We start from the raw sequence: 12616 nt of genomic DNA on the forward strand, positions 1-12616 counted from the left end.
TTAGCTGGTGACTATGTTGGCTAGGTCATTTAAAACTCTGGGCAAAATTAATGAATTATATGATAAGTGTTAACTGGAGATTATGTAAATTGAAACCTCAGGAGACCTCCGCAATTTGCAGTCTTCAGACGAAACTAATATATTACATTCTCTACAGAAAATGTATTGTATGTAAGCTTCTGCAGTATATCAAGCACTTTTTGTGAAGACATTTTCCCTTTTTATCCCAGGTCAATCAAGGACATTCATCTGAAAGTCTAAATTCTAAACTTGGAGAAAACCTGGAGAAAAGCAGGATCCTCACAAGCCAGTTGACTGAACAGGTGTTACTTCCTTCAGGAGATCACAGGCTTAGTAATAATTTGAAGAAATCTGGGCTTCCTCAGGAAGATCACACTATTGAGAATGAAGACTTTTGTGCTGTTTGCCTGAATGGAGGAGAACTTTTGTGTTGTGATTACTGCCCAAAGGTGTTTCATCTCTCATGCCATGTTCCTGCATTACTCAGTTTTCCTGTGTGAGTATAACAGAATTAGGTTCTCTCCTTTAAAGCTAGATCCTTGCAAGTAAACTGCTTTATAACATATATACCCAAATATTAAACATCTGTCCTTGAATGGATGTGTTACTTTTAGTGCTTCTTTCCTACTAATTTTGTTTGCTTGTTTTGAAATCTTGAATAAATAAGAATTTATTCAATGTTAAGTTTGGATTATATAAAAATCTAACACAGGATAAATGTTTCCAATGGAATATTTGTTTTTGAGAAGAAACAAGGCAAACATTGAGGATAACTAGTTGGACAAACATCAAAAAGACTTGTTTGGGTATTTTTTCAGGTTATTACAGTCTAACTTTCTACAAACAATGAAGTATGTTTGAAAGAATATCGTAACTTTTTTCTTTGCTCCTGATGTTGTGAATTCTGTTTATGTCTCTGCCCTGTCTTATGTTATTACACTTGTTATAATAACTTAAAGAATGTATAATCTATATAGATTTCTGCAGTATTTGTTGCAATGGGATTTTTTTGCCAGGAGTAATGAGTAAAAGAAAATTCTTCCCTGATTTAGCATTTCAGATTTTAAAAAATTAAGAATTTTTTAGTCTAATGGAATGTTGGTTAAGTCATTGTCTACCATTGGCATTTTAATCGAACTGTACAGTAGCCCAATGCTGCATATTATTATTTTTTTTTGTGCTGCAGAGGTGAATGGGTGTGCACACTTTGTCGCAATGTGGAAACACCAGAGGTAGTCTATGATTGTGAAAACACACGATTTGACTACAATACACTCATGCAAGCAAGACCACTTTATAGCCTTGGTGAATATGACCAAAAGGTAGGTTTAGGTAACAGTATTAATGACAAATCTATCTTCTTTGCCGATAATGTATTTTCCCTTTCTGTAAGTTTGCATGTCCCAGAAGACAGCACTGAAAGAGCTTCTTTAGGAATTGGGCAGAATTGAGTTCTAAGATTTGAGTTACAGTAGGACCTGGACTAATTTTTATCTAGATGAATTAAGCAGTTTTTGAATTATTTTGGCTTTCCTCTCTTTTATGAAATGAAAGGGGATAAGAAAAATATGTACAGCATGTTTTTTTACATTGTACTAATTTTTAACTTAGAATGTATTTATTTAAATGATGTGTATGGCTGACCATTTCATAATAGTGATTCAGGGTGGTGTACAAAGATTAAAACATAAACCCAACATACAGTATAATCCACAATGTCCAAAATTAAAATAAATAACCTCCAGTAACAAAAAAAAACAAATCAACATCTGCAGAGCTAGTCTTAACCTCCTGGCCTGAATGCCTGGAGAAGCGCCCAGGTCTTCATGCCGTGCAAAAGGCTAATAGGATCAGGGCTACCCCATTCAGAGTATGTTACAGTAAATTAATTGTATTACTACATTGTGCTGAATTGTACTATAGATATTATGTTAAAACAATAGAAGTGAAACACTGGAAGCCAGCCAAGAATTTGTTTTGAGCTGCACGTAGATCAACCTGTTTTAGAATTATACTACGAGAAACTAGGAGTATTAAGAAATATAAATGTCTCTGTAAAAACTGTTAAGTGAAGCCAGTATAAATATTTATACAGAATATAGATGTTCGTGTAGCCATTTAATATACATAAGTTAATTGTAGATTTGTATTTTATAGAAGTGTGAAAAATTGGTGCTTTCACTGTTCTGCAATAGCTTGAGTCTTCCATTCCATGAACCGGTCAGTCCCCTGGTAAGTACACAGAATGAAGTACCGTAACTTCTCTGGGCAGTATGATCTTATCAATCAATACTCCCCCCCCCCTTTCAGTGTGTACAGTCTTTTTTGTCTTTGCCTTCTACAATGAAAATGCTTTTATCAATTAAATGAGCAGAACTATTTCAACAAAATTGCCAGTTACGTTAGAAATTGATCTAATCTTGTAGTTGAGTCAGTTGGTAGATTTGTAAACAGAAAAAAATATGTGAAGGCAGTTTGGAGATTCAATGGACTTTCAAACACTGTTCCAGCTTTCTTTCCATATACAGTACTGCATGTACAAAGCCGGAGGAAGGAGGTACAATGTGCTCTTTGATATTGATATGAGTACAGTACAGGTAGTCCTCAACCTACAACCACAATTGAGCCCAAAATTTATGCTGCTAAGTGAGACATTTGTTAAGTGAACTTTGCTCCATTTTACGGCTTTTTCTTGCCACATTTTTAAGTGAATCACTGCAGTTGTTAAATTAGTAACCCGGTTGTTAAGTGAATCTAGTTTCCCCATTGACTTTGCTAGTCAAGAAGGTTGTAAAAGTCATATGTCTGAAAAATGGTCATAAGTCACTTTTTTCAGTGCCGTTGTAACTTCAAGCGGTCACTAAGTGAACTGTTGTAAATCGAGGACTACCTGTAGTTGGCCAGTAAATTTGATGACTTCTATAAATTCTGCTTACTTCAGGAATAATTGCTTTATTGTTTGTTATAATTTATTTAAGGGCATTTCTTTTGAAAGGAGAAAGTGTTGGTATGTTAGAGAATTGGGTATAATTCGGTTTCTTCATTTTTATATTAAATAATAATAAATAATCACTTTTTTGTAATTGTTCTACAAGCAGTGCATAATCCATCATTCACAGAAAAGACTAATCTTGCCAATAAGCCATGCCAACCAATCTGCCATCCCAGAAAAAACAAGTGGTCATGGCTTTTTAAAGTTTTTTCTCTTGGTTGGTATAAGATATTCATTCCATTGATTGGTTCAGCATGATTTGTCTATTGGTGCTTTGCTGAAGAGTTTTAAGGTTGCTATTCTTTCTCATCCCTGCTATCTCTCCTAAAGAGGTGCAGAGGAAATGTTTAAAATGCTTTAAAAAAACATATATGGCTAAAACTTCACATGGTTAATATTGCCAAAAGCATAAGCTTGCTAGTTCTTTTGGGTCAATGTTCCAAAGGTGTCTTTTTCAAGAGGCAACTGGCCTTGAAGTCATTTTTTCCCCTTGAAGACATTTCACTTTTCATCCAAGAAACTCCTTCAGTCAGAACTGAAGACCAGTTGCCTCTTGAAAAAAGCATCTTTGGGACAACCATGACCTGGATGACTGAGAGTCTCCATAGACATTTTGGGTCAATGGTTGCACTTGAATGGATTGAGTGTGGCCACTCTCCTTAAAAGTAGGGAGCAGGGTCATGACAAAGGTAAATTGAATTTTATTCCATTGACTTTGACTAAACATTGAATTAAAATTCATTGAATTATTATGACTTTGCAGTCACGTAATTAGTAATTTTGCCCTTTTCTCCCAATAAAAATTAGTTTCAAAACATGACACCATCTTGAGCCCCACATCAACCAGTGGGACCTCACTCTAAAATATGCATCAGTAATGGGCTTCTATAGGTACCAGAGAAACTCGCAGGTTTTGTTAGAACTACTAATTACAAATATTAAGGAAATATTTGTTTTGTGAATGATTTATCATCATGGGATTTATCAAATATTCTTCTAATGGGATTCTGTACAGGCTCGCCATTATTATCAGATTATCAAGAAGCCCATGGACTTGTCCACCATTCGGAAAAAACTTCAGAAAGAAGACCAACTGCATTATACCACTTCAGAAGAGCTGGTAGCTGATGTGCGCCTTATGTTTTGGAACTGTGCAACGTTCAACTATGTAAGTTCTAGTATTCCAGAATTCAGCACACATTTATACACAAAAAGGAGATGGCTTTTCTTTTGCAATGGATATTTTTATTTGAGTTTTTAAATGAGATTGTAGATAAAGAAAATATGGAGTTGGCTAGAGGTAAAAGGCGAAAAGATGCATATAGAAGAAACACTGGTACTAGTTCTGGTTTGAATATTTTAATTTTGAAAAGTGTAATTCAAAATAATTTTAAGGGAAGTAAAGGAGAAAGGAGTACTTCATCCTTTCATTCTATGCCCATCTGCTTTGAAAGAAAAAAAATCAAGGTACAAAAAATGAGGGAACTGGTACCTGCTATATTATTTTAGACTTTATAGTTGACATGTCTTCAGCAAATTGTAATTTGTTGTCATCTTTGCTTGTCCTCATCTGTTTTTAAAAAAAATTCTATTGGTAAAATACTGTATCTGAAAAACCTGTAATTCAACTGTATGGCACTGGAGACTATTAATAGCTTTTAAAACTTTATTAATTTACAAAATACTGAGATAGATAAGAAATCTAGAAGAATGGTTAATCTGTGTTCTGTTTCAGTGTATAGGTGCCATTCATTTCCTATATTAACAAGAATCTATGCTTCTTATCACCGTTTTGATGTGCTGATAATTTTAAATTATATTCAATGTACACATTATAATAATATACTCAGCTTATGCGAGATCACATACTGATTATAGTCAATGACATAAAGCAGTCACTAAAATGATTCATTGGAGCATCTGTGCAAATTACCATACGCCAGGTATGAAAAAGTAGGAACATATAGTTAGTTGAAGAAGTAGTGGATTACAAGCAGATTAAAATATTGTGGGATTTCTGAATATAAACTGATAAAGTCTTGGCTGATAACCCACTGCATTTAACTGTGGTTGAAAAGAAAGTGTGGATAATTGATGTGATGAGATGGTAGAATATAAGAAAAAGAACTGGAGAACATCAGAGATATCGAGAGCTGAAAATCAAAATTGAAAGATGCATAAATTGGCTGTGGTGGTTCCAGTGGGTAACTAGTATACTGGGTGCCATACTAAAAAATCTTGGATGGTACTTAGAAAATGTGCCCATTGACAAAATTCCCTTTGTCAGTTGCAAAAGGCCAGATTGCTTGGATTCACCCATATACTATGCTGATACATTATGATATTCTAGGTTTTTTGAAAGAATACCAAAGCCAACACCAGATAAAGAACTGGCAGCTCTAACTTCACATTGTTGTGAACAGATAATTTATTAAACTTATGTACCACCCACTCTGGGTCCATTACATAGTATAATATATATTACAGCGGTTCCTTGGTCCTCTGGAATCCCCTCGAATATGGTACTCAGTGCATTTTGACACAAAAAAATTGTCCCGGTACTCATTGTTTGTTTGGTACTTGATGCACAAACTAGAACTTGTTGGCGTTGGCTGCCTTGTGACTCATTACATTATTCCTTATGGGGAAAAATATTCAGTTCTCATTAGTTTTGGTATTATCATGCCTCCTGGATCCAATTAATGACGAGTACTGAGATACCACTACATGGCAACTTGTATGATATATTAATATAGTATTGTTTATTTTGACATGCTATTGCTGTTGACCATTTTTCTTAGTCTATGTTGCAACTAATATTTTGGCTTTATATAAGAGCTGTAGTGGCACAGTGGTTAGAATGCAGTATTTGCAGGCTAATTCTGCTGACTGCCAGGAGTTTGATCCTCACTGGCTCAAGGTTAACTCAGTCTTCCATCCTTCCAAGGTTGGTAAAATAAGGACACAGATTGTTGGGGGAAATATGCTGACTCTGTAAACTGCTTAGAGAAGGTTGTAAAGCACTGTGAAGCAGTATATAAGTCTAAGTGCTATTGTTATAAGTATATATGTTACTGTAAAGTGATTTAGTTTTGAAAAATAAATATCCTTAATAGATAAAATAATAAAGATTTATTATCCTAAACAACATTATGACCTAATTAATTATGGCGTTTCTTTTGCAGCCTGATTCGGAGGTTGCTGAGGCTGGAAGGTGCCTGGAAATATTCTTTGAAAGCAAGCTCAAGGAAATTTATCCAGAGAGACGGTTCCCCTTGGTACAACAAGATGATTCTGATTTAGAAGATGTGGAACATGAGAATAGTCAAGCAACCCCGGAAGGATTGCAGTGGCCTTCATATAGGCAAGAGTGTATCCAGCCTAAAAGAAGACGAAGACATGCTGTAAGAATTCAAGAGCAAACTCCCCTCATAGCTAAATGGCCACAAAGCTAATTCTGTTCAAAGCTGTTGGTACAGAGTTGATGTGTTTGAGAATATATTCCCAGATACTGTTTAGATGAGGGTGCTGCTTTCCATATATTATCATAATGTAGAGTCTATTATTCAGGTACACCCACAGCTTTATTGTGAAGAGACCATTGAATAAATCAGGATATGTTAGAATTGCAGATTTATACATATCATATTTGTAATTCACCTGTTTGTTTCCTTTTTTTAAAACAGGAAAATGAAAAACCTAAAAGACCCATGTTTTGGCCTGCGAAAGGTTTCTCTCAAGTATGACTTCTGTAACGTTGCTTGGTATACTATGAACAACAGCAACAACAAAGGAACTGACTTTGTAAGAGGAGGTGGAAAATGTGTATTTAAAGGCTTAACATGAATTTCAGAGTGATTGATTGATTTTATTTCTGTGAAGGGAGGATACATTCTAAACATAATATATTTTAAAGGGCAGTCACCAAGTTATCTGTTATGTTTCATTATTTATATTTAGACAGACGTTTAATCATGAAATAATAATTAGTAATGGTATGCTATTTTTAAAATGATTTTATAAATTCCTTTGATTTATAATTTTAGGTAATATAGCTAGCTACCTGGCTGTTTTCTGTAGGCAGGACATATTTCCTACTTGGTTTTCTTGAAATAAAGTTATTAACTGTTATAGGCATCACTGACTAAGTCTATCCTCTCCTACACTGAAGAAACTGAATTCCACCTTGCAGTGCCATTCTAGGCATGTGATGTTGGCTAAGCAGTGGGTGGTTGACTATATCCTAAGAGGCTAAATGAAACAGGAGATCTTGGTTTTTTTACTTAACAGAATTCTAGAATGTGACTCTACAAGAAATAAAATGGAAAGCACATCATGAAAGAATGTTACTCCTGGAGAAATTGGGAGGTTTGAATATCCTTTTTTTTGGTCTGATTTCACTACTGTTTCCCCCCGAAAATAAGACCCTATCTTATATTTTTTTGAACCCCGAAATAAGCACTTGGCCTTATTTTCGGGGAGGTCTTATTATCTTGGGCCATGTGGAACAAGATGGGGCTCCTCTTGCCGTCATATCTGATTTCCAGCTCTGCGTTTAAATATTTTCAGGGAGGGCTTATTTTCGGGGGGAGGCTTATTTTAGTGCATGCACTCAAAAGCCCGATTGGCCTTATTATCAGGGATGTTTTATTTTTTGGGAAACGGTATAAAATTGAGAGGATGTTATTGGAGCCAATCAACAAGTGCGAGTTTTTGTAACTATCGGAGTGATAGAGGAAGAGAATATTTTTATTGCCCTCTTTTGATCAGTATGGAATCTAATTTGAGATATATTGAGCTCTGATCATGCTATGTTCATAAAGCCACCCATGTGCCTCATTCTCAAACCCAAGTGAATTATGTAATTCATACAGAGCGATTGGAGGTATGGGTGATGGACATTTTATCTTCCCCAGTTCTCCTCTCTTAAAGCAAGGGTGATTTAATAGCTTCAAAGGATAACAATTTCCCAGATATACTAACTAGACGGTACTTTAAATCAGTGTTTCTCAACCTTGGCAACTTTAAGATGTGTGGACTTCCACTTCCAGAATTTCCCAGCCAGCAAGGAATTTTAAAGTTGCCAAGGTTGAGAAACACTGCTGAACACCAAGAGGAATTTTCAGCACAACCTTTATGAATTCATTCAATATTATATCCATGAATGTTTCAGTGGAAGGCACTTTAAGTGAGTTTATAGAGTTATTAGGAAGTTCAGAATATTTTCTCCATTATTGATGTGAATAATATTCAACATAAACTCTGTAGAAAATGTCTTTTTTTCAATTGTATAATAAACTAGTCTATGAAAGAAATGTAAATTGTTTTGCTACATTATTTCCTGACAGGTAAAGTTCTTAGGGCAATTCTTCCCAGCAGTCTTAATCTGCTTGCGCATGGTGCTGTTAACTTAAAAAATTGGTGTCTGGATTTCAAGCACTGGTAATTTTATTGGCCAGGTGTTCTATCTTGATGGCATTGTCTATGGCCTTCGATTGGTGGATTCCCATATTTATTTGCCCCTCCCACACATGCTGCAAAAATAAGGACTGGTCACTTTTCTTTCTGTGGGTGGATCTTAACATCATAGAACCACAGTTATATGGAGTTGGAATGGATTTTAGAAGTCATCTACTCCAATCCTAGGCTCAGTATAGGAACTGTTTTCCTATTCAATAGTCCATCAAGGGGAAACCCACAGTTTCTTAGTTTTTCCAATCACCTGTTTTAAAAAAACAGTGAACTCTTGTCAATTTCACCCAGCTCCAAAATTTTCTTATTTGACAATTTGTACAGGGGAATGATGGCAGCAAGTAGACTCAGCACTTACCTAGGGATATTAAAAGAAAAAGGGAAAGCAATGTTCAATGTTTCAAAGCACCACCAGTGAACGTTAGAAAAACACAATTTTATCAATGAGGCAGCTTGGTAACCCAGATGATTGACATGGAGGGCTGCATCCAAATTCAAAGGGGAGGGGCCATGCTCATCAAAAAATAACTGTTTGGAGCAAAGGCATCACCTATAACAAAATGAAGCACAGTTTATCCTGGCAGAAGTGAGAAAATACTACTGTTGACATGGAGGTAACAAGCATCAGCAGATGTTTTCTTCGTGGTAGGTAGCTGATGGGTTGAGGACAACATTATGCAGTTCTGGCCTAGAAAAACAGCAAACTGTCCTGCCTAGCACAGTTGGCAACTGGTCGTAAATGCAAACAGATTGCCAAATGCCCAGATTGCAACCAAGAGATCATGGGGTGCTGGGATGGCTGGAACTCTGAGGATTGGTTGTAACTATCATTTGTTCAGCAACACTGCAACTTCAATCGGTAGAGGAATCAGTAGGTCATAGGTTGAAGTCTATCTGTATTGTAAAGCTTCTGTTGCCTTCCTTTTATTTCTTTACATTACAAATAGGAACAGTAGAACTTTGTTTTTATGAAGCTAAACAATCAGCTCAACATCGGTATAAAGTTTCCATGGACCTACAGAGGAAAGTGGAAACGAAAGAACATCCTGTTCCTTATTACTTTTGATTATTGTAGTGTTGGAACCACAAGGGTACCAAAAGGATTAAAAATAGAGTTTGTGTAAATGTTAAAAGGTGTAATATGAGAGGACTAAATCTCTCTCTCTCTCTCTCTCCATCTCCTTCCCTCCCTCCCCTCCTGTGTGTGTGTGTGTGTGTGTGTGTGTGTGTGTGTGTGTAAAAGCATCCATGTATGTAAATATAAGGGAAAGGAAAGGTATAGGAAGTAATGACAAGGGAACAATCCCTGAAAGGAAAAGGCAGGAACTGATAGACTATTCCACATAGAAGTCAGACACTGAGGTTTGCCATCTCAATCTAGTGGGGAAGAGCAAGGATCAGGAGGATCACCAATTAACCCTATAGTGTGGCCCGACCACCAGCCTGGCCTCATTGTCCACCTATTGTAACACAGATCCGAGTTTCTGAAGTTGGCAGGAGCAGCACAGGAGAGAAGTAGTTTGGAACTGCCCTGTTTATTTGCTTCCATCCAGTGGTTTGCAGTTCAAATCCAGCAGTCAGAGTCAATGCAATTACTCTCTAAGCATCTACTAATTTTCTTCTTTTGTACTACTAAAAATTACTTTTTGTAATTGTGTTTAGAATAGAAATCTTAAGACTGCCTCACCTTAGAAGTAAATTTCCTTAAGTGTGGTGGATTTGCACCTAAGTATAAATCTATATGACTAGGACTGTATAGATGTATATAGAAGATTGATGATGGTATCTGTTCTTGACGATTCTATGGATTAGCTCTCTCCACATTTTCTAATCTTGTATGGTTTCAGTTTTATGCCATGACTGGTGTCAGTCACTGTGTTTTTGGTGCCCTCATTTCCTTTTACTGCTGAGCATAAATGCCTTTTCCCAATTAGTTTGATCACCTGACATGGCCAAAATAAGTAAGGTGGAATTTTGTGATTTTTGCCTTCCAGTAATATGTCTGATTTTGTATGCTCTGTTACTTGCTTGCTTGTCCCCTTCGCTGACCAAGAAATGAAAAACACATTTCTTCAACACAACTTGAACAAGTCAATTTTTCTGTCTAGTTTTTCATGGTCCAAATTTTGCAACACTAGATAGCTATGGGAAATGTAGTAGTGCAGACTAATCTGCATTTGGTTGTCAGGCTGATGTCCTTGCTTTTCCACACTCTATTTATGCTCATCATTACTAGATGCAAAAGCCAGTTAGTATATAGCTCTTTGATGAGAAGATAATACAAATCCACGCTGGCATAAGACATACTGAAATGTTTTTGGCAACTCAACTTATTCATACAACACAACCCTTGTATTCAGTAGTAACTGAAATTTCCAGGTTGCCCTGAAATACCTGCTGGGTCATCTGTGGCCACAGACACGGTTCACTGGAAACAAATGAAATATTTGTTTAGTGACCCAGCCATTAGTCTCAACAGTGATGTTTGCACTTGATAAACAAGATAAAAAAATATCTTGACTAGAAAATAGACCAGAGACTTTGCTGAATTGAAATGTCTATAAAGAGATAAAATGTTTTCTAACGTTAAGCACTTTACCAAAAAAAACACAAGTGTCATCCAAATTTAAAAAACAAATATATACACAAGTATATACTGTACTTCAATATAGCTTACCAGAATAGGAGCTGGTCAATTGTTTGAGAAGAAAATTTGATGAAAGTGAATGTTATATGGGTAGATTGTCTTCAATTCTTCATAATTGCCTAAATGTATTCTCAAAATATGTAATATAGATCTAGCAGAGCCTTCAGAGCAGATTTTGCAGTATATAACAAATCATTTTCTGAAAGCAAGATGCTATGTCACCTACAAACAAACTTTTTTGGTCATATGAACACTAAAACACTAAAACCATCCATGCATAATAACATATATATATGTAATAACCTCTACATTGAGTTGTTAACTAAGTTCTGAAGGCATAGATGATAGTATATGTGTTTTCCTTGTACTAAATCCAAAATGACAATTAGCTATGGACATACTGAAACTTCTGTTATTAATATTTGCTCTTGTTGTTTAATTAGATTGTTTTATGGTAATGCTGAGTAATAGCTTTTGAAATTCAGAGTGTGAAGTTTTTGGTTCTTATAACAAATAGACCATCAATCTGATAAAAGATGATACATACATTTTTCCTAGGCAACCAACAAGCTGGGTTCACCTGGTAAACATTAAGATAATGTAATTGGGAAATTTGTGTTCAGTATATTGTGCAGTCCCAAGTAATTAAGTAAACTCATCTGAACTATGCAACCTTGATAAACTATGGCTTGGGTTTTGTGAGCAACATTGTACTATTACCATTCCTTCTCCCTGAGTGATTGGATATGTTAATTCTTAAGCAAGATTAGTATAGGTAGTCCTCGACTTACAACCACAATTGAGCCCAACGTTTCTGTTGCTAAGTAAGAAATTTGTTGAGTTTTGCCCCATTTTACGACTTTTCTCACCAGATTTGTTAAGTGAATCACTGCAGTTGTCAAATTAGTAACACTGCTGTTAAGTGAATCTGGCTTCCCCATTATTTATTTATTGTTTATATTTATTGTTTATATTTATATACCGCTCTTCTCCCGAAGGACTCGGGGCGGTGAACAGCCAACAGATAAAACACAAGAAATACAAAATTTAAAAACAGTATTAAAATCCAATTAAATTAATTTGGCCCACAATTAAAAGCACCCCTGAATTAAGACCCATAATTAAACAATTTAAAAATTAAAACAATTTAAAAGAATTAGGCCAGCCTGGATTGCTGGAATAAAAACGTCTTTAGGGCATGGCGAAAGGGATCTGCCGTATCTCCAGGGGCAGCTCATTCCAGAGGGTAGGTGCCCCCACAGAGAAGGCTCTCCCCCTGGGGACCGCCAGTCGGCATTGTTTTACTGACGGCACCCTGAAGAGCCCCTCTCTGTGGGAGCGTACTGGTCGGTGGGAGGCTATCGGTGGCAGAAGGCGGTCTCGTAAATACCCGGGTCCTAAGCCATGGAGCGCTCTAAAGGTGGTAACCAATACCTTCCCCATTGACTTTGCTTATCAGAAAATCAGAAAAGATGATCACATAT

At 36.1% G+C, this 12616-nt stretch overlaps 1 protein-coding gene across 3 annotated transcripts in view; it reads left to right on the forward strand.

Moving 5' to 3' along the window:
* The window catches only part of TRIM66 (tripartite motif containing 66), a 59765-nt gene extending 51437 nt beyond the window's left edge, over positions 1-8328 (forward strand). For all 3 annotated transcript variants that reach the window (XM_087879129.1, XM_034417026.3, XM_087879137.1), the window contains 6 exons: positions 231-517; positions 1208-1343; positions 2179-2253; positions 4029-4181; positions 6199-6417; positions 6700-8328. In XM_087879129.1, the coding sequence (XP_087735255.1) occupies positions 231-517; positions 1208-1343; positions 2179-2253; positions 4029-4181; positions 6199-6417; positions 6700-6759 (930 nt within the window). In that variant the 3' untranslated portion in view covers positions 6760-8328. The remainder of the gene's footprint in view (positions 1-230; positions 518-1207; positions 1344-2178; positions 2254-4028; positions 4182-6198; positions 6418-6699) is intronic.
* The last annotated feature ends 4288 nt before the right edge of the window (positions 8329-12616 follow it).

This window comes from Pantherophis guttatus, chromosome 1 (assembly GCF_059756535.1).
Source record: "Pantherophis guttatus breed Tessera chromosome 1, ASM5975653v1, whole genome shotgun sequence".
NCBI lineage: Eukaryota > Metazoa > Chordata > Lepidosauria > Squamata > Colubridae > Pantherophis > Pantherophis guttatus.